At 52.9% G+C, this 25,638-nt stretch overlaps 13 protein-coding genes across 13 annotated transcripts; 7 read left to right on the forward strand and 6 right to left on the reverse strand.

Annotated features, from left to right (window-relative positions):
• The first annotated feature begins 192 nt into the window (after positions 1–192).
• On the forward strand, positions 193–1,749 carry SAICODRAFT_64339 (uncharacterized protein). Its single transcript, XM_019170066.1, has 2 exons — positions 193–407; positions 459–1,749. Exons 1-2 carry the CDS (start codon positions 339–341, stop codon positions 1,740–1,742), a joined length of 1,353 nt encoding a protein of 450 aa, XP_019026231.1. The 5' UTR covers positions 193–338; the 3' UTR covers positions 1,743–1,749.
• A 147-nt stretch (positions 1,750–1,896) lies between these two features.
• SAICODRAFT_17522 (P-loop containing nucleoside triphosphate hydrolase protein) lies at positions 1,897–5,169 on the reverse strand (the record flags this gene model as incomplete). The annotated part of the gene is made up of 1 exon (XM_019165817.1): positions 1,897–5,169. The coding sequence occupies exon 1, from the start codon at positions 5,116–5,118 to the stop codon at positions 1,897–1,899; it is 3,222 nt and encodes a 1,073-aa protein (XP_019026232.1). The 5' UTR covers positions 5,119–5,169.
• A 462-nt stretch (positions 5,170–5,631) lies between these two features.
• On the forward strand, positions 5,632–6,243 carry SAICODRAFT_29279 (uncharacterized protein). The gene has a single exon (XM_019167366.1). It carries the CDS (start codon positions 5,644–5,646, stop codon positions 6,223–6,225), a length of 582 nt encoding a protein of 193 aa, XP_019026233.1. The 5' UTR covers positions 5,632–5,643; the 3' UTR covers positions 6,226–6,243.
• Positions 6,244–6,593: 350 nt separating this feature from the next.
• On the forward strand, positions 6,594–8,019 carry SAICODRAFT_53787 (PP2C-domain-containing protein; the record flags this gene model as incomplete). The annotated part of the gene is made up of 3 exons (XM_019169231.1): positions 6,594–6,827; positions 6,883–7,712; positions 7,767–8,019. The coding sequence occupies 3 exons, from the start codon at positions 6,594–6,596 to the stop codon at positions 8,017–8,019; spliced, it is 1,317 nt and encodes a 438-aa protein (XP_019026234.1).
• Positions 8,020–8,413: 394 nt separating this feature from the next.
• Positions 8,414–9,588, reverse strand: SAICODRAFT_23791 (Aminomethyltransferase folate-binding domain-containing protein; the record flags this gene model as incomplete). The annotated part of the gene is made up of 2 exons (XM_019166723.1): positions 8,414–9,286; positions 9,343–9,588. The coding sequence occupies 2 exons, from the start codon at positions 9,586–9,588 to the stop codon at positions 8,414–8,416; spliced, it is 1,119 nt and encodes a 372-aa protein (XP_019026235.1).
• Positions 9,589–9,919: 331 nt separating this feature from the next.
• Positions 9,920–11,275, forward strand: SAICODRAFT_5726 (activating gamma subunit of the AMP-activated Snf1p kinase complex; the record flags this gene model as incomplete). Its single annotated transcript, XM_019169520.1, has 6 exons — positions 9,920–9,943; positions 10,002–10,125; positions 10,182–10,340; positions 10,397–10,596; positions 10,662–10,818; positions 10,923–11,275. The coding sequence occupies 6 exons, from the start codon at positions 9,920–9,922 to the stop codon at positions 11,273–11,275; spliced, it is 1,017 nt and encodes a 338-aa protein (XP_019026236.1).
• Positions 11,276–11,393: 118 nt separating this feature from the next.
• On the forward strand, positions 11,394–12,257 carry SAICODRAFT_199655 (uncharacterized protein). Its single transcript, XM_019166186.1, has 2 exons — positions 11,394–11,844; positions 11,907–12,257. Exons 1-2 carry the CDS (start codon positions 11,511–11,513, stop codon positions 12,041–12,043), a joined length of 471 nt encoding a protein of 156 aa, XP_019026237.1. The 5' UTR covers positions 11,394–11,510; the 3' UTR covers positions 12,044–12,257.
• Positions 12,258–12,665: 408 nt separating this feature from the next.
• Positions 12,666–13,745, forward strand: SAICODRAFT_29281 (uncharacterized protein). Its single transcript, XM_019167367.1, has one exon. The coding sequence runs from the start codon at positions 12,726–12,728 to the stop codon at positions 13,626–13,628; it is 903 nt and encodes a 300-aa protein (XP_019026238.1). The 5' UTR covers positions 12,666–12,725; the 3' UTR covers positions 13,629–13,745.
• A 39-nt stretch (positions 13,746–13,784) lies between these two features.
• SAICODRAFT_5728 (translationally controlled tumor protein) lies at positions 13,785–14,454 on the reverse strand (the record flags this gene model as incomplete). Its single annotated transcript, XM_019169521.1, has 2 exons — positions 13,785–14,276; positions 14,440–14,454. 2 exons carry the CDS (start codon positions 14,452–14,454, stop codon positions 13,785–13,787), a joined length of 507 nt encoding a protein of 168 aa, XP_019026239.1.
• Positions 14,455–14,798: 344 nt separating this feature from the next.
• SAICODRAFT_69737 (AAA ATPase) lies at positions 14,799–17,341 on the reverse strand (the record flags this gene model as incomplete). The annotated part of the gene is made up of 1 exon (XM_019170502.1): positions 14,799–17,341. Exon 1 carries the CDS (start codon positions 17,241–17,243, stop codon positions 14,799–14,801), a length of 2,445 nt encoding a protein of 814 aa, XP_019026240.1. The 5' UTR covers positions 17,244–17,341.
• A 118-nt stretch (positions 17,342–17,459) lies between these two features.
• On the reverse strand, positions 17,460–18,357 carry SAICODRAFT_23796 (uncharacterized protein; the record flags this gene model as incomplete). The annotated part of the gene is made up of 4 exons (XM_019166724.1): positions 17,460–17,623; positions 17,672–18,081; positions 18,136–18,224; positions 18,277–18,357. 4 exons carry the CDS (start codon positions 18,355–18,357, stop codon positions 17,460–17,462), a joined length of 744 nt encoding a protein of 247 aa, XP_019026241.1.
• A 2,483-nt stretch (positions 18,358–20,840) lies between these two features.
• On the reverse strand, positions 20,841–21,392 carry SAICODRAFT_23797 (uncharacterized protein; the record flags this gene model as incomplete). The annotated part of the gene is made up of 1 exon (XM_019166725.1): positions 20,841–21,392. One exon carries the CDS (start codon positions 21,390–21,392, stop codon positions 20,841–20,843), a length of 552 nt encoding a protein of 183 aa, XP_019026242.1.
• A 1,251-nt stretch (positions 21,393–22,643) lies between these two features.
• On the forward strand, positions 22,644–25,564 carry SAICODRAFT_5731 (uncharacterized protein; the record flags this gene model as incomplete). The annotated part of the gene is made up of 2 exons (XM_019169522.1): positions 22,644–23,032; positions 23,092–25,564. 2 exons carry the CDS (start codon positions 22,644–22,646, stop codon positions 25,562–25,564), a joined length of 2,862 nt encoding a protein of 953 aa, XP_019026243.1.
• Between the last annotated feature and the right edge of the window lie 74 nt (positions 25,565–25,638).

The following is a 25,638-nucleotide window of genomic DNA, read 5'->3' on the forward strand; positions in this document are numbered from 1 at the left end:
GTCCGAAAGTGGTGCCAATTCAAAGCGTGAATTGCAATCTATCGTTTGCTACCCTTTTCCGCAGATTTCGCATCCTTCCTGGGTGACCTGGGTCGAGCCTGCGTTTCTGTGGCGCAGTTTCGCTTATAAGACAGGCACGGCCACGGTTACCTACATCCGTGTGTAACGTAGTCTGAAAATCATCAACCATGGACCCAGCAGACACTGAGGTTAGCCTTTTCGCATTGGACTTGGGCAGCGACATTGAGGATGTCAAGGAGGACTTGGCCGCTTCTGAAGCTGCCGGATGTACTGTCATCGCGGAGCCTGTGAAGGGAAAGAAGGATCGTCATGCGGTAATGAGCGAGGAGGAATACGCGAAGCAGAAGGAGAACTTCTGGCGAAACGTGAATATCGAGGAACCTGGGGTAATGCCTCTTAAATGGCATCTTTGTACTTATTCTGACAGATCATAACAGATGCTCGAGAAAAAGACCCTACCAGCCGAGACCAAATTTGATATCTCACGCATCAAGAGTGCGATTGAGTTGTTCTACTACCAACGACAATACGAGAAGGCTCTGAACCTGGCAACAGAATTCCTGAAAGAGCCCACAAAGGGCGCGCCACGGATAGTCAGCGGAGACAGGAAAGAAATGGAAGATCTAGCGCGACGGTGCGAGCAGAAGCTTGCACATGCATCATCTCAAAAGCCAGCAGCTGCGCCGAACCCAATCCCCGCAATTCAAATGTCCTCCACCTTCACCTTCAACTTCGCCGACGAGGACATTGAGATTGACGAGAATGAGCAACTAGCTTCAGCCACATCCTCGCTCTCCCTTGAATGCCCTGCGTTGACCGTCCCTTCACTCACACCCTGTGTCCATGATCTGACGCAGTTTGTGTCAAGATTACCGCATAAGCTCAATTACTCCACCCTCAACATCCCCAACACGTCTGCACGAATCCCAAAACGTGAGCTTTGGGATATCAAGCTACAGCTCATGCACGAGGAAAATCTGGATGATGTCAAAGAAGAGGATGAGCGAACGAAGGAAGCACTCAATGGTGTCGACGATGTCATTCCCGGTGTATACGAAGGCGGGTTCAAAACTTGGGAGTGTTCCATCGACCTATCGCGGTATCTTTCGATGGAGATTGGTGCTGGCACACTGACGTGCCCAGAGAGAGTTGCTGAGCTTGGATGTGGGTCAGCATTGCCGAGTATGCATTTGTTGCATCAGGCACTCCTTAAGGGTCACGCGCTGGCACTGACATTGCAGGATTACAATGCGTCGGTTTTGCAGCATGTTACGGTGCCGAATGTTTACCTGGCCTGGGCACTATCGCGCGTGGGTGCCGAGGAATGGGAAGGTGACGGTGAAATTGACGTTACAGATGAGGACAAAACAGCATTCCTGAATGACCTCAAGACAAAGAACATCCAAATCACCCTTCTAAGCGGCGGCTGGGGCGTAGAAATGCTCGAGTATATGAACCCTGCTCCTACTATCCTCTTGGCGTCAGAAACAATTTATTCCCCTAATTCCTTACCAGCTTTCATGGATGTTTTGCATGGATGCTGTGCGGCGGGCTCGCAGGCTTTGGTTGCTGCAAAGAAGGTTTATTTTGGGGTTGGAGGGGGTGTTGATGAGTTTAAGCGGGCGGTAGAGGCAAGGAATCTGTTGAGGTCAGGGGTTGTTGATGATGTTTCTACCCAGGGAGTCGCGAGGACTATATTGAAGGTGAAGGCAAGGTCATAGAGGAGGCATGAGTTGGTTCCTTGATTGATAGACCACTTTACACAGAAATGAGATCGCACAAAAGAAACGCAGTGTGTGCCATTATTATTGAATATGCTGTAAATGCGAAAACATTCTCATCCGCCCCCAGATCCGAGGGTAAACGAGACATCTCTCAACGCTTGAGGGTACGCTGCTTCTCAGCTCCCTTGACCAGCCTCCGTTCCACGAACAACCCCTTCCTCCTCCTTACAGCATCCATGTAGTTCTTTGCTACGTTCTCACGTTCAGCAAGTTCTCCTAGATCCTCCAATTCCTCCTCCGTGGTCGGCACCCAGAATGGGTCGATATCGAGCATCTCGAAACCATTGAAAATAAGCTGCGGACTTGCTGCACCGGAGGTCTTCTTGCGGATATCATCGGAGAAACCGAAAGACTCAACAACAGGGAAGACGGCCTTGATGGTGAAGAAAGGCGTGCCCTCCTTCATCTCCTCCGCAACGATCCTTCCTCGTCGCCTGGCTACGACTCCGTAAACCTTGCCTAACACATCGGTGGATGCCTGAATGTCGACAGAGTACATGGCAAGCAGAAGGCGTGGTGACCATTGCAAGAAACCTTGTCTGATGGCGTCACGCACGACCGTCATGAACTGGCCAGAGATTTGACCCATCTGCGATCTCAATACGCTTGTGCCATTTTCATCGACCTCGTCCTCGACGGTTACGTCTTCAACGTAACATACAATACCCTGCATGGGCTCATGACAAAGAGGACCCCTAAGTGTGGCAATCTGGAAACCAGTGTAGAGGTAATCCTCGAAGTCGCGTGCAGTCAGAGCACCGGACTGGCGGGCCCTGTCTTCCTCAGAGTCGCCGTGGAACGCCTTCCTCATCCAATTCTCACTGGTCGAGTCAACCAAGAGGTTAGGTCCGATGCGCTTAGGGCCGAAAGCAACGATCTTGTCGACGATACCCTTCCACTCAAACTTGTCGTCGTTCTCTTTGTCCGCGAAAGCCTCTTCAAGACCCGCTTTCAAGTCCTCCTTGCTGAGGTACTTCTCGGTCTGAAGGGTTTCTTCGTCCTCCACAATGTCACCATCCAGGGCTGTCGTAGTCTCACCTACACTCACTTGCTGCTGCTCATGTTTGAACATTCTCTGGAAAGAAGCAGCGTTCTTGACCAAGTATTCGGTAACAGCGGCAGGCAACGGCCTTGTTCTGATCTTAACACCGACCTTCTCGGAAGAGATGGTTGTCACAGCCTCGCCCCTCTTCTCAACACCCTCTTTCAGAGGCGCCATCTCAGGTGCTTTGACAATCGTCTCCTTGAACGGCACAATTGGTTTCGAAGAGTAGATTTCAACCTTTGCAAACCTCTCCCTCAAGTCCTTCAGGCACCGCTCCAGATGCAACTCACCGGCAGTAAGAATGACATGCTCACCGGTATCCTGAACCAATACCTCAACGCAAGGATCGGCCTGGTTCAACAGCTTCAGTCCGTCCACAAGTTTAGGCATGTCCCTAGGGTCCGCAGGCTCGAGGGCAACCCGGACGATAGGCGCAGAACCCATGTTCACACCAGCTAAGTTCACACCACCACCTTGAACAGAGCAGATGGTACCGTTCTTCAAAACTTTACCCTCCAAACCACCGACACCAAAGACATTACCGGCAGGAACTTTGTCCAAGGCGACAAGCTCACGTCCCATCAGGAGGTAAAGGTCCGTGATCGTGACGCGTGAGACATGACGGTCGGGCTGTGCAGGGTTGTACTTTGGTCCCATGACAAGCAACTCGTCGCCGACGGCAACGGTTCCAGAGTAGATGCGTGAGAAACCAATCATGTGTTCCTTCTTCTCGTCCACGAACTCCTCCTCTTCGGGCATCTCCACCGCATCTTCACCCTCTGCTACCTGTGCTTCAGTTGGCGCATCGGTCAATGAAGCCTTCTGCATAGCTTCCTCAAGCGGTACACCGTTTGCCTCGGCCTCGGCCCTCTCCGCCCTTTCACGAGCCTCCCTAACCTGTCGTTCGCGCTGTTCCCTTTGCAGCAATCCTTGCTCTCTCATTTCATCGGCCGTCAGCTGTCTCCTCTTGTTCCTTGGCAACTCATCTTCAGGCACAGCAACCATCTTACTGACATATGCCATGACGGGTCCGTTGGCATTACACGCAAGCATACTCTGCTTCACTTCCTGGTCGATCGCCTCAGCTCCAGGTGCTTCCTCAAGCATGGACTGGATACGAGCAGATTGGGCAGCGAGAGGAGACGGAAGCTCCAGAATAACAGCCAGAAGAACAGCAGTCGACAACGGAAGCCACTGAGACATGATCGAGGTAAGAGTAATACGCGCATCCTTCGCCCTGAGATCGCGAGGCAAAATCTTCACGCCGAGGGCTTTGACGATCTTCTCAACCATCTCAGTATCACGCTCCACTACTGTGTTTTGATAAACGGCGTGCACATTGTCCATAACGAACTGCACAAACATCGGCTTCAAGTTCCTGCCCTTCAAGTGTCGCGCCTGCAAGACACGCTTGGTCTTAGGATCAAGATAGTAGTCGCCCCACAAAACCTTTTGCAAGTTTTCGGGCTTGACACCGAGCTTGGGTGCGTACAGCTGCGCGAACTGGGAGAGACGGAATGCCCATCCGTCGATAGCGGAGGCGAAGATCACGTTGCCCTTGGATGGCTCGAAGTAAATGTCTTCATCGTCTTTTTCCTCGAACTCTTCCTCTGTCAACTCTCCCGCAGCCTTCCGTCGCTCCTTTCCCTCGCGCCACTTCATGTCCTCCTCCATACGCTCACCAGCGAAGAAAGATCCCATAACGGCATTAACCTGCTCCACAACCTTATTCAAATGTGCCGCAGCCTCGGCACTGCTCAGTCTCAACTCGGTAAACAGTCTGTCGAGCTTGTTCAGCACCAACACAGGCCGAATCTTCTCCAACCATGCTTGTCGAAGGACGGTAATAGTCTGTGAGCAAACTCCTTCGACGACATCAACTAAAACGAGCGCACCATCGCAGAGACGGGATGCGGTGGAGACTTCAGATGAGAAGTCGATGTGTCCTGGCGAATCGATCAAGTTGATAAGGTGATCAGTCGCAGTTGGGGGTGCATCGGGCATTTCTGGTGGAGGAGCCTTGAGGGTGCGGAAGAAAAGGGAGATAGCCGACGATTGCATAGTAATACCACGTAGCTGTTCATCTTCTCTTGAATCTAGGTATCTGACCTGACCAGCCAACTTTGGCGAGATAATTCCGTTCGAGGAGAGCAGGCCATCCGAGAGTGAGGTCTTTCCGTGGTCGACATGTGCGAGAATACAGATGTTGCGGATATTCTCTGGAGTACTCTGTAGCGCTACCAGCTGTTGAGGAGGAATCACAGGCATCTTGGTCACGGATCACTGGTCTTCTGCTCAATTTTGTGCGTTGATCGGTCGTTTGAGCTTTTTTGTGTGATTACGTCGCATGTGATAAAAATAGAAATGCAAGAAGCTTCTTTGGCGCCACACCTAACGTTTCTCCACAAAACCATAAGGATGTCGCGACAGTCAAGAAGTGTGTTATCTACGGTTCAGAAGCGGACATATGCCTCCTCGACGGGTCCGAGCGTGGAGACCGCTCGCCAGCACTGCCGGGCGTTGTTGCAGAAGTACGACTATCCCTCTCATCTCATCCACGCCTTTATCCCGCCACGAGCAAGAGATGCTCATCTGGCGATCCGTGCGTTAAATATTGATTTGGCAATCATTCCGGATCAGGTATCCCAAATGGCAGTGGGAGGGATGAGATATAAGTTCTGGAGAGAGGTGGTAGAGAAGGCATTCAACGGGGTACCACCGGACCAGCCAGTGGCAATCTTGCTGGCACATGCATTACAAACGACGCAAATGTCAAGGAGTTTCTTCAACAGGATGATCAAGGAGAGGGAGAACGTGCTTATTCAAGCACCGGCGCCAGCGAACCTGGATGCGCTGGAGACGAGGGCAGAGAATATCTACAGTCCGCTCCTGTATTTACAACTGGAAGCACTTGGATTGAGAGAGTTGAAATTGGATCATATCGTATCGCATATTGGCAAGTCAGGTGGACTGGCGACGCATCTGCGTGGGATTCCGCATAGTATTGCGAAGGGACAGGTTACGCTGCCAGTGGATATCGCGGCGAGACATGATATCATCGAAGAGGATCTGCTGAGAGGACAGCCAAACGAGGAGACCCTGGGTAAGCTACAGGAAGCTGTGTTTGAGGTAGCGACGAGGGCGAATGATCACCTTATTACCACGAGACAGATGATCAAGGAGCTGGACCCCGCATTGGTGAACAGGGACTCGAGGTCGGTATTTTTGAACATGATTCCGACGACGCTATGGTTGGAGGAGTTGGAGAGCGTTAACTTTGATATCTTTAAGCCGTCGCTACAGACGAGCAAGGGAGTGAGGTTGCCATGGAGGTTATGGAGAGGCAGCAGTAGTAACAGCCAGTTCTTATTATAAAACAACCCTCCTCGAGAAAGCATGCACGTACACCCCGCCATTTGCCATCGGAGCCCACCGCCTTCATATACCGGTACCCCGGACATGCGGGTCGAAACTGCACATCACGCAGGCTTACACATTCGGTCTAGGCAAGTGCAGCCAATGGGGTCAGTCTGGTGCCAGCCGAGCGCAACACTACACCACCACCTTGGAACCCTGTATAACCACTGGCGTTGACTCAATCGGCTTGCTTTGACCAGCAGTACATATTCATCTACAGATTACACCGCATACATCCTACAAAAGTGTCTTTACAACGCTTCAAGTCCCGCGATTCATCCATGTCTGGCCGTCGACGGCCTTCGCTCTCTGCGACCATCGCTCGCATGAACCCCTTCTCGTCGTCTAATTCGAGCGCGGACAAGTTTGGAAGCAGCCCGACGAGTACGCGGAGTGGAGATAGCACGGGCAACTCGGACGGCAAGAAGACGAAGAAGAAGTCCAGCGACGATGAGGTCATAAACTCGGCCGGTGAGGCTGCGGGTCAGCCAACGTCGACGAGTACATTCAGAGTTGGTGTGGCAGAAGACAAGAACAGAAAGTGCAGGCGAACGATGGAGGTGCGCAGCGATTGCAATTGTCTTTGATCGTTGTCCCTGATAACTCGCATTACAGGATACACACGCATACATTTACGACTATGCTTCCGTCCCAGATCAGGGCTACTTTGCCATCTTTGACGGTCACGCCGGTAAACAAGCCGCCGACTGGTGTGGCAGCAACTTCCACAAAGTTCTCGCTGATATGATCGCACAAAATCAATCCACCCCTATCCCGGACCTTCTAGATAGAACATTCACAAGCGTCGACAAAAGCCTCGAAAAGATCTGCAAAAACAGTGGCTGTACGGCCGTCACCGCTCTCCTCCGATGGGAAGACAGAATCATGCGACGACCCTCAAATCCCGCCGGCAGGGGAAACACCGCAAGTCCTGTTCCCATCGACGAATTAACCGAGAAGGTGGCTGCACGGGAAGCAGTGAACAACCCCAGCCTCACTGTTGGCTCAACCGAAGAAGCACCAAGACCCGAACGCCGTCGTGTCCTCTACACCGCAAACGCCGGAGACGCCCGCGTCGTCCTCGCCCGCGGCGGTCAAGCTCTCCGCCTCTCCTACGACCACAAAGGCTCCGACCTCTACGAATCCAAACGAGTCTCCGACGCGGGCGGCCTAATGCTAAACAACCGCGTCAACGGCGTCCTAGCCGTAACCCGTGCCCTCGGGGACTCCTACCTCAAAGATCTGGTCACGGGACATCCCTATACCACCGAAACGGTCCTGATAGCAAGGGAGGATGAGTTCATTATTTTAGCGTGTGATGGGTTGTGGGATGTTTGTAGTGATCAGGAAGCGGTTGAGTTGGTTCGCGGAGTTCCTGATCCGCAGGAGGCGAGTCGGGTGTTGGTTGAGCATGCGTTGAGTCGGTTTAGTACTGATAACCTCAGGTATGAACCACAGAATGAACTTTGCACAGGTCGAAAACTAATGTGTTAATACAGTTGCATGGTCGTGAGATTGAATTGGGTGGAACCTCAGGCGTCGGCGTTGTCGCCGGCAGCGGAGCAGCCGCAGCCGCAGCCGCTGGTACAGGGTGAGCAGGCCGCAGTCGTACCGCAACAGCTGAATCAAGCTCAGCCTCCTCGGCAAGGTGGTACTTTGACGCAGCAGTTGGTGGAAGAGTCTGAGAGGTTGTCAGCTCAGGTTCCCGAAAATGGGCCTGCGCTTGTCACTGGGCCTGCCAGTAAAGCATAGCAAAGTATAGTATTTTACACCGTCTGGATTGTGGATGGGAAGGAGGGTTGGGGTTGAAATATGGTTGATGCACTTTTTGTCTTTTCTGGAATGTCGCGCCTGCGACGGTGCCTTCGTTGGATCTGAGTATCTTTTTGGGAATTGTCTTGATTGAACTGTTGTTTCGTTTTGCACTGTTGTGACGGTACTACCAAAATGCCCATTGTGCCTCCTCAAATGTTCCCTCAGTCCTTCATACCTAGGTGAAGTACTTCCATCTGCTAATGCACAGGAAAGAAGCTCTTTTGCCATCCATTTTTTAGAGGGAGGAGGCTTCTTCTTTCTTTAGAACCTTATTTTTATATATCTTTATGCGGAGTCCCTAAGGAATGGGTTGTTCCTTAAGTCTTTTGACCTACTCCTGGGAACCTTCCCTCGGCCACCACTCCGGCACAAACGCCCTCATCCCAATGCTTCTCTTCTCCTTCTCCCCATCCTCCTGCGCAGCCTCCTCCTCCCACTCAACCACCAACTTATCCTCCACACTCTCCGCATCCTTAGTATCCGTCGCGCCAACAATCTCGAGTCGTGCGAGCGCAAGTCCGATATTACCGATTCCCCCGCAGAATTTGCCTGCGCTTCGGCCCTTCTTGCCCGGTCGGGTCAAGTTTGCTTGACTGGGCGGTGTCGGCAGTGTCGTCATTTGGTGGTACGTCAGGGAGGTAGGAATGGCCTCGTGCTGGTCAAGGTTGTACAACTGCACGGGGAGTATACGTTTTCTGGTGACGCCAGTGTGGTACGTCCTCACCGTCAACTCCTGTCCCACATAACACCCTTTCCGAAAATCGACGCCGGACATGTAGTCCATGCAGCTCTCCAACGGTAACGCACTTCCTGAAAAGATTTCGGATACACCCTCCGGTACGCCTTGCATGTATCGACGCAGCGTATACTGCTCGACCGAAGCCTCCTCTGCGTCGATCTCTGGTTTAACCTCGGCTGGGAGGACCAATCGCTGACCCATCTTCGGAGCTCGTGGATCCAGACACCCGACTGAGTAGGATGGGGCGGTGGGTAGCCCCCAGGCGGAGTAAATGGTGAATTGATCCTCGAGTGAGCGGATCTTGCATTTCGCGCGAAGTTTGTAGCGTTTGAGATGGAGCTGTAAATCCGCGTGTGCGTCTGCGTCGACTTCGATAAAGTATGCTTGATCTGTGCTGTTGGCAATGTTGGTCCAGTGGGAGGAGTGAGTGGCGGGGTAGATGAAGGTGTCGTACAACACCCGACCCTGGCACTTTGAATTAGCTTCCATTTCACCGGGTTGGAGGGGAAGAGAAAACATACCTGTGGAGTCAGAAACCCGTTGTACAGCCCCTCTGTCGAGCCAGCGGGTGGGAGATGGTTTGTGGTTAATCCGTTGAGGAATTTGGATGCGTCGGGACCCCAGAGCGCGATGAGTTTGCGTTTGGAGGAGAGGTTTGTGAAGGCTGTTGTTGGAGGGGGTGGAGGCAATGAGCTACTCGTACTGTTCCATCTCCGTTGCAATTGACAAGAGCGGAAGAGGGTTGTTGCAGATCGGGGCATTCTCATGGTGTGAATAAAGTGGATAACTTTGGAGTTTTGGAGTCGAGGACGGATCGGATGTAACGTAGATATGCCTTACGTCCACTCTCGTACGTCCTGGAGCGGCTAGCACTGACGAGGGTTACTAGTAGGCGATCACCCCACGCTGCCGATTCAGCAGCATCAACGCTACACCAACAGTTGGAAAGCCCAAGGACTGAGAGGTAATCTTGACGACATTTCAAGGAAGAACATTTGTTTGTTAGTTACTGTTTGGATCGCGATCAGTACGAGCACTTGAAGAAACATAGGGTGAACGTTGCTGAGTATGACGGATCGACCGCACCCTTCCGATAGCATGAGGGATGGGCAAGCTGGACTGGTACGCTTGAATCTCCTCACTAACATCAAAAGACCCAACGCTCACGTTTTGCATACAGGAAGCAATCAGGTCCTTCATCAAAGCCCGCAACACCTACGACGTCCTCCCCGTCAGCTTCCGTCTCATCGTACTAGACACCGCACTCCTCGTCAAGAAAGCTCTCGCGATTCTCATGCAAAACAGTACGTGCACACTTACATCTACTACTCACAAAATGTCTGATGTAGTATGGGAACAGATATCGTGTCGGCGCCATTATGGGATAGCAGCAAATCCAAATTCGCAGGGTTGTTAACCGCGTCGGATTTTCTGAACGTGATTCAGTATTATTATCAGAATACGTCTTATCCGCAAGCACTTTCCGAGATTGAAAGCTTCCGCCTAGACGGCTTACGCGGTATGACCTAATCCTTGAAGAATGTGATTTGAGCGGCTCGCTAACACTTGCACCAGACGTTGAGAAACGGATAGGAGCACCAAGTCCTGAAACATTGTCGGTGAATCCGATGAAGAGTTTGTACAAAGCATGTCAAATGATGTCGAAAACTCACGCTAGAAGAATCCCGCTCATCGACTATGATGACGAGACGGGGAAAGAAACCGTGTTGTCGGTGTTGACACAGTATCGAATTTTGAAGTTTATCGCGTTGAACGTAAGTCGCACCCTCACTCGCTCCCAGATGCTTGTGAGACAGTGCTGATGTGCGGGTGGTTCTAGTGCAAAGAAACGAGAATGTTGGGAGGAACGTTGAAGGAACTGGGTATTGGGCGGTATCACGATTTAGCGACGGCGACTATGGAAACGCCTGTACATGATGTCATTCAACAACTCGTTCGACGCGAAATTGCTGCTCTGCCTATCGTCGACACCGAAGGTATGCTCCCATCCCTTCTCTCCCTTTCCTCCTCTTAGGGGGTAGGGTTAGCAAAAGCGAAACATTAGCTTTTTAGAGAGCTTGCTAACGCTTTAATTTTCTAGGCCACGTTCTAAACGTCTACGAAGCCGTCGACGCCCTCGCCCTGATCCGCGCCGGAGACTACCACGACCTCGAACTCTCCGTTGCAGAAGCCATCGCGCGCCGATCCGAATGGGGGACCGAATTCGCCGGTGTACACACTTGTACAGAGCATGATACGCTCGCGGCGATATTCGAGACGATTCGGAGGCAGAGGTTGCATCGGTTGATTGTCGTAAGCGAAGGGGAAGGAGAGGAAGGGGGGGTGTTGATTGGGATTGTTACTTTGAGTGACATTATGAGTTATATCATGGGGGCGCAAGGGGGTGTGGAGAAGGAGAAGGAGAGGAAGGAGGGTGAGGGGGGGAAGTCATAGCAGTGTTAGTGAGGAACACTTTGACCCCCTTGGAGAAAGGAACTACAAGTGAGGGGGGGAAGAGACGGAGCAGGACGCTTTACATATACGATCAATGCGTCTGCTGATGTTGGGTACGGGGTCTTGTGATCTGTCTGGGAATTGTTTTTCTGGGAGTTTCGCGTGAGGTTTGGACGTATAGATATAGCGACTGGGGTGCCTATGACATGGGCATGGGTACTTTCAGCTAATAGAGATGGAATTCTCTCTGGCCTGGAATGCACTCTCCACTTCCGTTGTTGCCCGACTCAGGGTGAAGTTCCCACGCTGTCCACAGCCAAGGAGGCCGGTGCACTTTGCGCGAGCGTCTCCTCCAGACACGACAACAATTGAACAGCATATATCCGGCGAAGGGGTGCCAAGACGATGTCTAGACGTTCGCTTCACTATCTTTACTACCTTCTACTCTCCCTGTCATACGACATTCAAAGCATGGCGCAAACACTTCCAGCATGTATCTCTCTCACGGGGTCACGGCTATGTCCAGCATTCAACGAATCCTTCGTCGCAGTTCAGCAAAGTGATAAATTGTCTGTCTAGCCCCCCTTGGAACCCTGTTGCCGGGAGTGTATGCTGACAGATTGTCCTATAGCCCCTTTCTCAATAACATTACCACCGTCAGCGAGTTCGACGACCAGCTGCAAACCTATCTTAATGGTGATCACGTACGGCAGAAATACGACGTGCTGTTCAATTGCTCCAGTTCGGGTCCGGAGATTGGAAATGTGACGGATGTGTTTTGTGCGAGGTGGACGAGGACGGTGATGTGTGCCAGTATTGTGCAGGAGAGTTTGGAGCCGTGCCAGTTGTCTGAGGACCTCAGGTAGCTTGAAGTTTAGCAAAGGTTTGACGAAACAAAGCTTATTCGGACTACAGCCAGCCAGTTTGTGTGGATACATGCGCTCAATGGGCGACATCGGAGGAGTCGATCGTGGTTAACTCGACTTTATGCCCGTCTAGTTCAACGAGTTCTGTACTTCCTCTTATCCGCGCTGATTTCGTAGTGTGCTCTACTCCGGCAAATTCATTGCCGTCTTTACGTTGTATCGAAGGCCTTGAGAATGAACCGGATAACTGCGGGTTTGGGACTAATACGGCACAACTATGTCAGTTCTGCCTGAGTGGAAGCAGCAATGCCATTGCATGTTGCAACGGTATGGATTTGAGCTCATGCGGAGGATATCAAGCTACGGCAACGTCAAGCACACCTCTTCTCGCTTCAGCATCGGCAAGTGCTGTTCCGTCTACAGAAGCAGCATCAAACAAAAGCCTCGATACTTGGCCTACAAACATGACCTCGGGAAAGATCGTAGGGATTGTTCTGGGTTGTGCAGCATTCACTGCGCTTGTGGTTGGCCTGATAGCGTTCTGTTGCATTAAAAGACTGCTCAAGCACCGAGATCAGAAAGACATGGACGAAAGCGCCGAAAAGCCCGCAAGAGGGTACGTTCCGGTACCTCAAGATTCCCAAAATAAGAATGGCTCACTCGTCACTAGCGACGTCTACCCCATTTCACCTATGTACTACGATCATCCCCTTGATCACCACGTCGTTGGTCGTGGTCCGCCGGGTGAAGGTCGTCAAGGTGGTACTCCGGATTCGGCGGCCGGGCCTCATGATCTTGCTCATCGGCCAACCCAGAGACCATTCCCTATCACGATACCGCAAGGGGACAATGCGTCCGAACCAAGTATAATCACCTCGCGCTCCACGTCTACCTCCGCCGCTCTCCTCGACCGTGTGAAAGACCATTACTCCGAGCGGCTGATCGAGCCCGGCAGCAAAGTATGTGCACTCTGGGGATATACACCGCATCTTGCAGACGAGATGTACCTCGTTCGAGGTGACACGATCACGATCACCGCTATCTGGCATGATGGCTGGGCTACTGGGATCAAGACGAGCCGCGGTGAGGGAAAGCGGGCGAGTGCTTGGAGCGCTACGACAGCGGGCGGAGCAGATAACACTCGTGCCTTTCCTATGGTTTGTGTATGTCATGCAGCGGAGTACGATGGGATCCTCGTGAAAGATGAGGCTTCTGGCGGTACGTCGCGCAGAGTTTCTCCTTCCGTGACTGCCACCGCTACACCTGTCCGGCCTGCGAAAGCGATTCTGATGAGTGCGACACATACGTTCGGCAACCCAACACGAGATCATCACGCGATGAGTCGATCATCGCCTCAGCCAGCCGCCCTCACTCGCACGCTAACGATTGATACTTTGCCGGAGAGGAGGAGTGGTGAGAGCAGGTTTCGGGAGGTGTTTTCGAAGAGCTCGAGCGAGGGATCACCATTGCATGGTGAGGCATATTGATTTAGGCGTGCGAAGGTGTTATCATCCATAAGGTGATATACAGCAAGTTTATTTCAGTTGGCTCAGGCAGGGACAATGGCGTTTGTTTTTTCCAATGTTTTTATTATTTTGATGATTACCACATTCGTCCTTGCTATACCGACCCAAAAACGTAACTTACACCTTGGTCTGGGCCAGAGCGTCCTTGAAGTAGGTAAGGAAAGGGGTAACACCGTCCTCGCGGTAGTTCAACAAAACAACCATACCGTCGGGGTTCATGGACTCTCCGGTGTAGAACTCGTAGTCGTTGAAGTTACCGAGAACCTTCTTGACGAAGGTAGCGGCACCCTTCTCGAAGGCAGCGATACGCTCAGGGTTCTTCTCCTGAAGGTGAGCCTTGACAGCCTTCATGTAACCCTTGATGTAGGTCATGTAGGACTTCTTGTCGAAGGAGGTGGACTGAAGACGGAGGGAGTAGACGACGTTGTTGACAACCTCAACACCGTCCTCGAGGGCCTCATCGGCCTCCTCAGCGGAAGCGTTGGCACCAATGTCGACATCAGCACCGGCCTTGACCTGAACCATGGAACAGTCAACCTCGTAGACAACGTCATCGATCTCCTTCACGTCGTAGGCGTCGGAGAGGAGCTCGTCACCACAGAAAACGTCCTAAAAGCCAAAAATGTCAATTCTCGCTCTAATTGACCGAGGGAAGCCGAGGGACTGCTGTTTCGTCCGCGCCGTTTGGTCAGGCCGCCGGAGCCCGGACAGCGCAACCAGGAAAAAGAGCAAGAGAGACAGACCATCCGAGCAGCAGGAAGACAGTACGTACAGTGTAGATAATCATTTTGCCTTGAGGAGATTGTTGGTCAGGTAAAGATCTCTACGAAGTTTTGCGCGAGTTTATACTTTAGCCTGGAAGGTGCGGTAGCAAGCCAGGCCCAGGCACCACCTTCGCCCCTTTCGAGGCTCGACGTCGACGTCGAAGTCAACATCATGGAATGTGAGAAAAAAATCAAAGTCGAAATTGTAGTAAAGCGATCAGACCATTTATTGTAGCATATCATAGTTCCTCCCCATTCGGACAAAACAGTAGCAACGAACAAAAACACAAGACACAATGACAGGAACTCAGGTCAACGTCATCATCAAGGTATATGCACTCATACACACCCCTTTTCTTCTCCCACTCTAAGCGTACAAGTCATCATCAGCACCGGCGTCTCCGAATGCAGCCTGTCCCTGTCCCTCCGTTCCAGCAGTGGGAGCAGCATCAGGGAACTTGAATCCAGTCATTCCACGGCCCTGCTGAAGAGTCTGTGCGAACATCTCATAGCGCCTCAAGTCCGCATCGGTCACGGAACGACGAGCGTAGGACATGGCCTCCTCGAAGTGAGCGCGAGTGATCTCGGGAACAGGATCCTCAGCCTCGACGTCCATAGCGTCACCACCAGCCTCAGCCTGAGCCTTTTCACGCTCAATCTCAGCAGTGATGGACTCCTTGATGGCGAGCTTGACGGCACGCTGGACGATGAAGGACAAGTCGGCACCGGAGAATCCGTGAGTGGCCTTGGCGATGACGGTAAGGTCGACATCGTCGGAGACAGGGGACTTGCGGAGCTGCGCTTTGATGATACCAAGACGGGACTCCTCGTCGGGAAGGGGAACGTAGATCAACTGGTCCAAACGTCCAGGGCGCATCAACGCAGGGTCAATGACATCAGGACGGTTAGTAGCACCAATGATGAAGACGTTCTTCTTGGTTCCCATACCATCCATCTCAGTCAAAAGCTGGTTGACGACACGGTCACCGGCACCTCCAGCATCACCAACAGATCCACCACGAGCCTTAGCGATAGAATCCAACTCATCAAGGAAGACAACACAAGGAGCAGCAGCACGTGCCTTGTCGAAGATATCGCGAATGTTGCTCTCCGACTCTCCGAACCACATACTCAACAACTCGGGACCCTTGATGGAGATGAAGTTCGCAGCACACTCGTTTGCAACGGCCTTGGCAAGGAGAGTCTTACCAGTACCAGGAGGACCGTAGAAAAGAACACCCTTGGAGGGAGACATACCGAACTTGAGGAACTTTTCGGGGTGCTCGACGGGGTACTGGACAGTCTCGCGGAGCTCGTCCTTGACCTTCTCAAGACCACCAATGTCGTCCCACTTGACGTTGGGAACCTCGACAGCGGTCTCGCGAAGGGCGGAGGGGTTTCCGGTACCGAGGGCGAAACGGAAGTTGTCCATGGTGACACCAAGAGAGTCGAGAACCTCCGCGTCGATGGTATCCTCGTCAAGGTCGATGAGGTCCATCTTTTCACGAATCTGCTGCATGGCAGCCTCAGAGCACAAGGATGCCAAATCAGCACCAACGTAACCGTGAGTCTCGGCGGCGATAGACTCAAGGTCGACGTCATCACCAAGCTTCATGTTCTTGGTGTGGATGCGGAGAATCTCAAGACGGCCAGTCGGGTCAGGGATACCGATGTCGACTTCACGGTCGAAACGTCCGAAACGACGGAGAGCAGGGTCGATGGAGTTGGGACGGTTGGTGGCAGCCATGACAACGACGTTGGAACGGGACTTGAGACCGTCCATGAGGGTCAATAACTGCGAAACAACACGACGCTCAACTTCACCGTTAGTCTTGTCACGCTTGGGCGCGATAGAGTCGATTTCGTCGATGAAGATGATTGCAGGGGAGTTCTTCTCGGCCTCCTCAAAAGCCTTCCTCAAGTTGGACTCGGACTCACCGGCCATCTTGGACATGATCTCGGGACCGTTGATGAGGAAGAAGAAAGCACCGGTCTCGTTGGCAACGGCACGAGCCATGAGGGTCTTACCGGTACCTGGAGGCCCGTACATTAAAACACCACGGGGAGCCTTGACACCGAGGGTCTTGAAAAGTTGTGGGTGACGGAGAGGCAACTCGACCATCTCACGGATCTGAGCGAGCTGCTTGCGGCAACCACCGAGATCATCGTATCCAACCTCGTTAAGGTTCGCCTCCTCGTCTTCACGGTTGATGGGCTCTCCTTCGCAGTGAATAATGGTGTCCTGAGCAACGATACCCATGTCTCCAGGCTCAACCTCGACAATCTTAAACTCGACTTGGCGCATACCACCACGTACGGTGAAGAGGTCACCCTTCTTGACGGGACGGTAGGCCTCAACGAAGTAAGGCTTGAGGTATACCTCGAAAAGGTTACCAGTGATACCCTCGATGGTGTCGGCGATAGGGAGAACGGAGATACGCTCAGCGTACTTCACATCCGGTGCCGCGTGAATGGTAACAATGTCACCAAGACGGATACGGAGGTTATTCCTCACCACTCGGTTGACACGGCACATATTGTCTTCCAGCTCCTCATCAACAAGAACAACCAACAAGGTCTCCTTTCTCTTCTTTCCTCTCACGAGCACGTTGTCACCCCTAAAGAGCTCAAGGGTCTCCATTGCGTTGGGACTGAGCATGATAGTAGAGTTATCGTCGTTCGTAGCATCGTCAACGATGAGCTGATTGGGCTTCTTCTTCCTCCGGAGGATTGCGGTGGCGGTCTCATCGTCGTGGTGGGTCGCGCCGGAGGGGTCAAGCTTGGGCTTGCTGTCGGCGACGTGGTCCGTCATTATCGTATATGCGTTCTTCTAGGTGTGTAAAGGGTGATTGAGGGAGTTCTTGGGGTATTTGAGGGCAGGTGGAGGGACTGAATGTGGTTGGGTTTGGTTGAGGCGAGGAACCTTCGAACCGGCCCCGACGACGACGTAAGCGCATACAGAACGACGCGCGTATGACGGCGATTTAAGCTTTAACAAAGACAACGGGTCAGATAAATATGTTTAGACTTAATTCAACCAGCAAGTGTCCTTAGCCATGTAAGGCTCACACTTCTTGTACAACTTCTCCAACGTGTCATCTCCATACATTCCCATAATCTCCTTGAACGCTTCGGCATCAGCCTGCTTCGTCCAAGCAAGCAACCCGACTGTGATGAAGTCGGCATACGATACTGTGAATCCTGTTAGTCTTCGACTTCGATAACTTTCACTGAACATACCATTGCCATCACCAGTCAATGTTCCCTGCTCCTTCAAGACCGCATACACCGGTTGCAGACCTTCCCTGATATTCTTGATATGCTCCTCCCTATTCTTACTGATCTCCTCCAACTTCTTCCCGAACATACTCTCCCTCGTATGCCTAAAGTACTCCGCACTCGGCTCATCCAAAATCATATTCGGCACCTTGTCGATCAACAAGAACAAGAAGTGCTTGATCACATAGGTGTTGATGTACGTCTGGTAGAATTGTTGAAGAGGGAGGGTACCCTCAGGGAAGAGCTTAGGAGTGTTAGGGAATTGCTCATCAAGATAGTTGGCGATGCGCCAGCCGTCGATAAGGGTCTGACCGTTGTGGGTGATAGCAGGGCAGGTGTACTCAGTTGTGGGGGTATTGCCAAATGGTTCACTGTGAGTAGGCTGTCAGTACTCACTCTTCGGCGTGACTTCGCCTTCTCCTCACCTCAATTTGCCCAACGTCTCCCTGATCTGGACATATGTCAAAGGCTCAATCTTGAAGTTCAAGCCCTTAAAGTGCAGAGCCATGTGCGTCTGCTCAACCTGTTAGTTATAATCTCGACGGCGACCAACCGGATCCACGCACCTTCCAGGTATTCGGACTCCAGTAAAGCTTCTGATCCTTCCCAACGAGCTCATAGAAAGTGATCTGATCGTTCGAAGACATCTTTGGTGTTCAATTGATGATGGTTTCAAGCAATGAAGGGTAGCGAAGGGTATATGGGGTGGTGAGGACAGGTATGGTTGTGGTAGGATCGGCGTATCTGTGATGCCTAAGCGGGGTCATCTTGAGATCCGGAGCGGCGTGATGCTATTTATAGTAACGGCTTACAGACATCCGCCAGGATATGTTGCGGAACAAGGCAAGATGAGTCGCATTTGCAGGCCATAGGCTGTCTCGTGGCCTTCTCCCGTTCAGGGTCCAGGAGCTCTCTAGACCTTACGATTGCCTCATACATGCTCACACTGCCGTGCACCACCAAGCTCTCCGTCCTACAACAAAACGCGGCAACTTTGTCGTCCGAACAATGACATATCGAATGAGCAACAGTGTAACTTGCTCTATACCTCGTTGCTGTCCTCCCTTCAAGCATTCTGGTAGCTTCCCTACTTGCTTGATTATTTCGGTGGATGTGTGACCTTGTCATGCGTGGGATCTTTCCCCTACCAAACCCACCCCCGTCACCCCACCATACCCTCCACTCAATAAAATCCATTCCCCTAGCTCTATATCGCTTCAAAGCTCTTAGTCAAAGGTCTAGCACTCCCGACATCCGGGAATTAAGCACAAACAGCTCCTACCACAAGGCGCCCCGCTCATCCGGCGTGGCGGGTGCGGGAATCCGGCAGCGGTTGACTATCCGAGCATATGGGCTGCAACGGAAAGAAGGCCGATGAGAAGCTAGGGAAGCTATGGCAGTGTAGTTTGCTTAGTCTTGTGGGTTATTTAGGACTTGGTTTGGGAGCGAGTGGGAATTGGCGACTGAGTGGACAGGGTTCGCGTGGGTCCTTGGCTAGGAATTGGAAGCTTCCGAGTTTTCTGTGCGGGCTCATGTCTGAATCCCAAGTTAGAAAGCCAGGAATGAGTGACAGATTTCAGGTCCTGAAAGTCTCTACACATGTCCCCTCACGCATTCGGGGAGTCGCAATCTCGCTACGGCCTTTCACAAATCAACGAAAACAAAAGAAAGAAACAAAGGCTCATTAAGGTTCACTGACGCCCGCCAAACGCCGATTCTCGGCTTGGTCCCTGACATCTAAAGGACCCTTCCCTAGGCCTGGCGAAGTTCATCTCAAAATATTTTTGCAAAGCGGTTTCGAGTTTCAAAGCAAGGTTAGGTATCTGTGCTTTCCCCATACGTGTAATTGTAGGTGTACGTGCGCGCCGTGGGAATCTTTTCGCGGTCTGGGGCAGTCTCGATTCACGGACCGAGAACCCTTTGCAAGACAGGGTTCAGGCTCTGAAGAGTGATGTGATATTGTTACCCAGAGCGACAATGTTGGGAGAGAAAAGGCCTAAGGATGGAGTCTACTTCTTCGTTCGGACCGGTTGTTCCACGAGTTCCGATGTATCTAGCGGAAAGACGCATCCGAAGATAGGGATCTCGCGTACATGACAACCGGAACCTTCAAAACAATGATGTAACCAACAGTTTTAGCTTTGCTGCCCTGTCGACCATCCCCAACGAAACCTAAGACTTCTCCAGATCTAACGTTCGGAAGCCTTGCAAAGCCTTGCAAAGCCTTGCAAAGCCTTGCAAAGCCGTCCAGATCACGTTATTCCAGTGCACCTGACCCCACGGAATTTTTCCCCCGTGATCTCACGGCCACCATCTAAGCCACGCCCACCTGACCTCACCTGACCTTTTCATCCCATCTCATCCCTGCGCCCGTCCCGCGCCGTCATACAGGCGGCTGTACGCGGTACACATGTCCCACGGCATAAACTCGGGCTCACGCTTACCTAACTTATCGAATCCCAACCCTTCCCGTCCTCAAATGAATCAACCTGGGTGATCGAAAGTGCTGCTTTGGACACGCGTGTTACTTTTTGAAGATGAAAGTCGTTCATGGGTGAACCCTATACCGTGTGTGGCGGGGTTGATGTAAGAGTTGTGAGCTCGCGAGGGTAGGAGAGGTAGGGTAGAGATTGATTCAGCGGTATGGCGTCTTGAGAATCAGTAAGCACCAGCGCTGGAGAACAGCTTGAGTGACGGACCGGATAATTGTAAAGGTCTTCGAAGCAAGGGCAGGGTCTCAATTTGCAGGGTCCTTAGGCGGAAGTGTGTTCGGTAACACGTACGGGCCGGGGTCGATCTTGAGGAAGGGCGAGGAAGGCATAACTGATTTGAGCGGAGCGCCGCTACACTCTCGGAACGGACGGCACTTTTAATTGCGAATATTGTCCACTGCTATAACGAGATAACAACTGTAGGCTGTCAATTGCAATGTACATCTGAGTTGAATACTCACGGTCCGACATTACTTGCGCTTGCCAAGTGCACCGTCAACACCAACACCAACACAGTCGCAGTCCCAGTACTAGTTCGGAGCATGATTGCTGCGAAACACCGAGCAGCTGTTGCCAGTCCCTCTCCCTCTCAATTGCAGTTAGTTGCAACTCCCCCTGCATCCATAGTCCAAGTGCAGCTAACATCTGGCATATTCTGATATACATCTCGTCATCAATGTCTCGCGTAAGACACCCAATTCCACCCAATCCACATCCACTAAACCCGCCAATCCCACCAAGCTCAACGCCAATCGCAACGGCTCGTCGCATACGTCGAGTCGTACGTGCTTCAAATTTTTTTCCCCGATCAACATGTCCTGCCCACAACCGTTGGAAATAGCCACAGCCAATTGAGTCACTTTCATCTCCCTTGTATGTGTCGCAAGGTCATCCCGCATTTTCCGCTCGTACATGGTAGGGGCACGTGACACGTCACCCCATGGGGTAAATCTGTCATCTTTGGGCCCCTTGGCATCGGTGTCGGGTAGGCGCGCGAGCTCAGCGCTCAGCGACGAGGTTGGCTGGATGTCACCCGTGTGTGATTGAGACTCGAGAACTCGAATCCCTTCACTTGCAATTGCAATGATGATCAATTGCCCTCGAGCTTCTCGGCGTCGCCATTCCTTCCCCTTCGAGTCGTCCCCAGCAACCCACATACGCGCCCGCCGGCCGCGGGTAATGGCACCCATTACCTAAGCGGCTTGCCTTTCTTCTCTTGCTACGGTTGATCTCCCTAGTCCTAGTCCTAAACCTCCATTTTGCTTGTACGACAATTCCGCATCCTCAGCTAAGGGTCACCCAGCGTCCCAGGGTCCTCATTGGTGCATCTATGTCTCGCTCTCCATGCCCCTTCATCTCACTGTGTTGGGCTCAGGCGACTTTACATTTTGGCAGGGAGAGTCGATCCGGCACAATGCGATCCGAGACACCGCGCCGTAACGTACAGCAAGCAAGAGGCCTAGTAGCAGAAATATGACTGGCGCGCATCCCGGCTCAAGCACGGAGGTTCATGTGACCCAGCAACCCCACGGGGAGCCGCTAACCCCGATAAGGCACACTGCATGGACGGGGCGCTTACTCAGGGCAGAACGCCGTGCATTGGCCAAAACACCAATCAACAACCCGAGAAAAAGCTCCTATCCTAGCTTGCTGTTGAAGGTTTTGGGTGTGTGGACGCGAGACACAGATGCTACTGCTCGGCGCCGGCGGACGGCGGACGGCTGGGGAGGATCTTGTGACGCATGATCTCTGTGTGAATTGGTGTGGGAGCAGCTGGAGCGATGCAAGTTGACAGCTGGCTTGCATGTTTTGGATTACAGTGGCGAATTTCTCGGAATGTTACAGGGTTGCAGCAGTTGGGAGATGTTTAGGGGATGCAGTGTGTCTAAGCATAACGTAAGCTCGATCAATTGAGCTTGGATACGGCCACGATGGGTGGAGCCGCCCGCGACAACACAGAGCTCGCGAGACGAGAAGGGTAACGATGGAGACGGGAGATGAACGGGGTCTTGGGGGCGAACCCTGGCCACCGTAAAGTAAATTTCCGCAGAGTTTCGGAAAAATCCCTGCGCTGAGTAAGCACACCAATCTCAATTGCAAGGGAGCGAACCCTGCTCAATTGATTGCCAACCCTGACCAACAGCCCAGGCTCGGGGCATCGTTGAGCCGTTCTCCCCCAGAAGGCTGATCGTTACTCGGGTACAGCTGCTTGCCCCAGACGGCTTTACCCATCCTTGTTAGTGCGTGTGGCTTGGAATTGCTGGGGTCTCCACGGGGTAGTCCAATCAACGCACAACACAAGCGCGCCACACGTGCTGCTCCTTTACCCGCTGCCGTCAACTGGTCGCTGCCTCCCCAGATCAGCTTGTACTTAAGGTGCGTGCCTGCCAACGTGACTTGGACATATGTCCCTACCAGAAAAGTCAATACTGTAATACACCATGAGCACGACGATGGAAGGACAGCAAGTGCAACAACACCAGCAGCCGCATTTGACGTTGCAGATGCTGAATGTGCATGGGGCCCCTTTCCCGGGTGAGCCTGCGTATATCAACTCCCCTGCCTCGTATCTGCCTTCGCCGGCTGCTCCGGGGGTGAATGCTCTCACGATTTCGGATGCCAATACGCCTGCTTCGAGGGATGGCTCGTTCTCGTCTGTCACCAGCGCGAGTGCAACAACTACGACGGGTGAGGTGAAGCCACGGAACTTTGTCTGCGGAACATGCCAACGCGCATTCAACCGTCTCGAACACCTCAAGCGACACGAACGATCACACACCAAAGAGAAACCATTCGTATGTGGGATTTGTGCCCGTGGATTTGCCCGATCGTTCGTTTCCCGTTCTGCTTGCCTCATGTATGCTAGTGTTCTAACTCGTGGGATGACAGTGATTTGCTTCTTCGTCATTCGCAGAAGATCCATTTGAGTGGGAAGGATAAGACGATGGCACAATACAATCCTGCTATTTCTTCCTCTTCTACACCACCGAAGAAGCGTCAACGGCGCCGTGCATCGACGAGTGCGAGCATGCACCCCGTCAACATGAACTTGAACCTCAACTACCCATACAACGTCAACGTTGGCCCCGGGGCTATGATGCCGCCTTCGCCTCCTGTCTCGGTCTCTTCGCAACCGTGGAGTTTCGATGGCACCACAATCGACCCTGCCAACATCTTCGGCACCTCTCCTCCCACCCTCATCGGTCACCCCGGGCAGGACCGCCCTCATATCAACCGCTCAATGAGTTTGAACTACGCTTCCTCATGGACCATCCCGCATGCTGCGGACGGTTCTGGCCGCGCACCTGCTGGGCAATGTATGTCCCGTCCCAACCCACTGGACATCGACATGGACGAGGACTCTTCCATCAAGTCCGAGGCTGAGATCCAACAGACCCCGTTGCCGATCGCGGAACCTCAGCCAGAGGGTCTGGATCCTTTGAGCATGCTTTACCCCCCACCCGACTACTTCGCTCTCCCCCCAACGCACCCCACCACCACCAACACTACCTCTCACGCCCTCCACACCCCCGCCGTCGGAATTCAACTCCAGTCTGGTCCCGCATCGGCATACCCTTCACCTCCCGCGGGTGTCGCGACCCTCGAAGGAGCAATCAATGGCTTCGGGTGGGAGACGGAGTTGCCGAAACCTGGCTGTGCCGGTGGGCAGCAGGGTACCGAGGAGGAGATGTGGAGGAGTATGTTGTTTTCGGGGGTTGGGACGCCAGTATCGGTTGTTGATGATAACTTTTCTGCATCGGTTGAGACTGATGTGCAGTCTATGGATGTTGACATGGACCTCTTTGGACCTCTCGAGGGTCTCGCTATGGGTCACGGTGTCGGATCGGTGGATGATGAGGTAGTGACGAGGGATGTTTTGGAGACGAGTTGGAGTGCGTACTGGGTTCACGCACACCCTCGTCTTCCGTTCCTTCACTCGGCGACACATGTGATGCCAGCCCTCGACACTTCCTTGTCCGCGCTGCAGTATGCAATCTGCGCTGTCGGAGCGCTTTCCTCTCCCGCCGTCACGAGGGATGAAGCGAAGAGGATGTATGCACGTGCCAAGGAACTCAACGTCGGTGCACAGGGTTTGGAGGGGGTTCAGGCAGGGTTGTTTGGCGTGTTGTTTGGGGTTATGGAGGGTGGTGGGGGTGGTGAGGAGTGTGAGATCGCCGTTGGAGATTTCGGTGCCGTTGTTGACGCTGCACGTTCCATCGGTCTCCTCACCTGTCCCACCGCGGCCGCTGGCTCTTCGCCTCAAATGGCTGAGTTGCCTTCTGTCGGTGACCTTGGGTCTTTCGAGACGGGGGTTGAGGAACAGTGGCGTGCGTGGGCGAAGAAGGAGGAAAGGAAGAGGACTGTGTATGCGCTGTTTGTCCTCAGCGCGATGTTTGTCCTCACTTACTCGCTTCCCGCGGTTATTCCTAACGCGGAGTTTCCGGCTGGGTTGGAGATGCCTTGTGATGAGGATTTGTTCACTATCGGGTCTGCGTACGGGTGGAGGGCTCTTCAGCCTTCCGCGACGAAGTACTCCTTATTCGGGACTGCCCTCGAGTGTCTTCTTCCCGCTTCTGGTGCCCCCGCGCTCGAGGACGCGGAGTACAGGTTTAGCATGTTCGGTGGATTGGCCCTCATCTGTGCCGTTCACCAACAACTCACCGCATCCCACCGCGCACACACCAGCCAGGAGTGGCAAGCCGCTACGTTCGTCTCGCTCCACACCAGGACCTTTGGACCGGCGTTGAGGAAGTGGGAGGTTGCGTGGCGTGGGCATCCGCATGCTTCGTTGTGTCCGAAGACGAACCCCTATGGACCTCTCAGCGCTGATGCGATCCCTCTGTTCAATTTGGCGTATGTCAGGTTGTATGTCGATTTGAGCAGGGCTAAGCGTGCTTTCTATCGTGGTGATTGGGAGAAGGCACGGTTTCACCTAGGCAAGTGTGGAGGTACGGCGCTGAGGAAGGCTGCGTTCTATGCGAATAATGCCGTGTGCATGTTTGACAAGATCGCTGGATCCAACAACTCCGCGCCGGTGTTGTTCGTGAAACTTGTTAGCTTTGATTCGGCGATGGTTATTAGCGAGTGGTTGCACTCTGTCTACCCTCTCGGACCTCCCGCGCCGTCTGATGCGGTCGGTGATGTCTTGAGGAGTGTTGTGCACCCCGATGACTGCAAGTTGCTTGCCCGCATCGTTGCCGTCATCGTCGCTAGTCGGTCGAACGCGGGGACGGGCGTGGAGACGATGAGCATTGTGTGGGAGTACTTGGCCGGATACATCAAGTCCTTGGCCGGGACACCCGCGATGAGGAGTAGTGTGGATGCCTACGTCGATGGATTGGCGCAGATGAAGGCTAACTAAGCCTTCTCGCTTCGCCTCTTTACGATGATGGTCATTCCTACAAAGATGAGATGTACGATATACGTGGAAAATGG

This window comes from Saitoella complicata (assembly GCF_001661265.1).
Source record: "Saitoella complicata NRRL Y-17804 unplaced genomic scaffold SAICOscaffold_4, whole genome shotgun sequence".
In the NCBI taxonomy this organism is placed as follows: Eukaryota; Fungi; Ascomycota; class Saitoellomycetes; order Saitoellales; family Saitoellaceae; genus Saitoella; species Saitoella complicata.

Bases quoted from the DNA above. Each gene is read 5' to 3' on its own strand.
- SAICODRAFT_29279 (XM_019167366.1), top strand. From the start codon at position 5,644: ATGATCAAGGAGAGGGAGAACGTGCTTATTCAAGCACCGGCGCCAGCG.
- SAICODRAFT_29281 (XM_019167367.1), top strand. From the start codon at position 12,726: ATGGACGAAAGCGCCGAAAAGCCCGCAAGAGGGTACGTTCCGGTACCT.
- SAICODRAFT_64339 (XM_019170066.1), top strand. From the start codon at position 339: ATGAGCGAGGAGGAATACGCGAAGCAGAAGGAGAACTTCTGGCGAAAC. The intron at 408-458 runs GTAATGCCTCTT...AGATCATAACAG, and splicing joins TGAATATCGAGGAACCTGGG to ATGCTCGAGAAAAAGACCCT.
- SAICODRAFT_199655 (XM_019166186.1), top strand. From the start codon at position 11,511: ATGGAATTCTCTCTGGCCTGGAATGCACTCTCCACTTCCGTTGTTGCC. The intron at 11,845-11,906 runs GTCTGTCTAGCC...ATTGTCCTATAG, and splicing joins GTTCAGCAAAGTGATAAATT to CCCCTTTCTCAATAACATTA.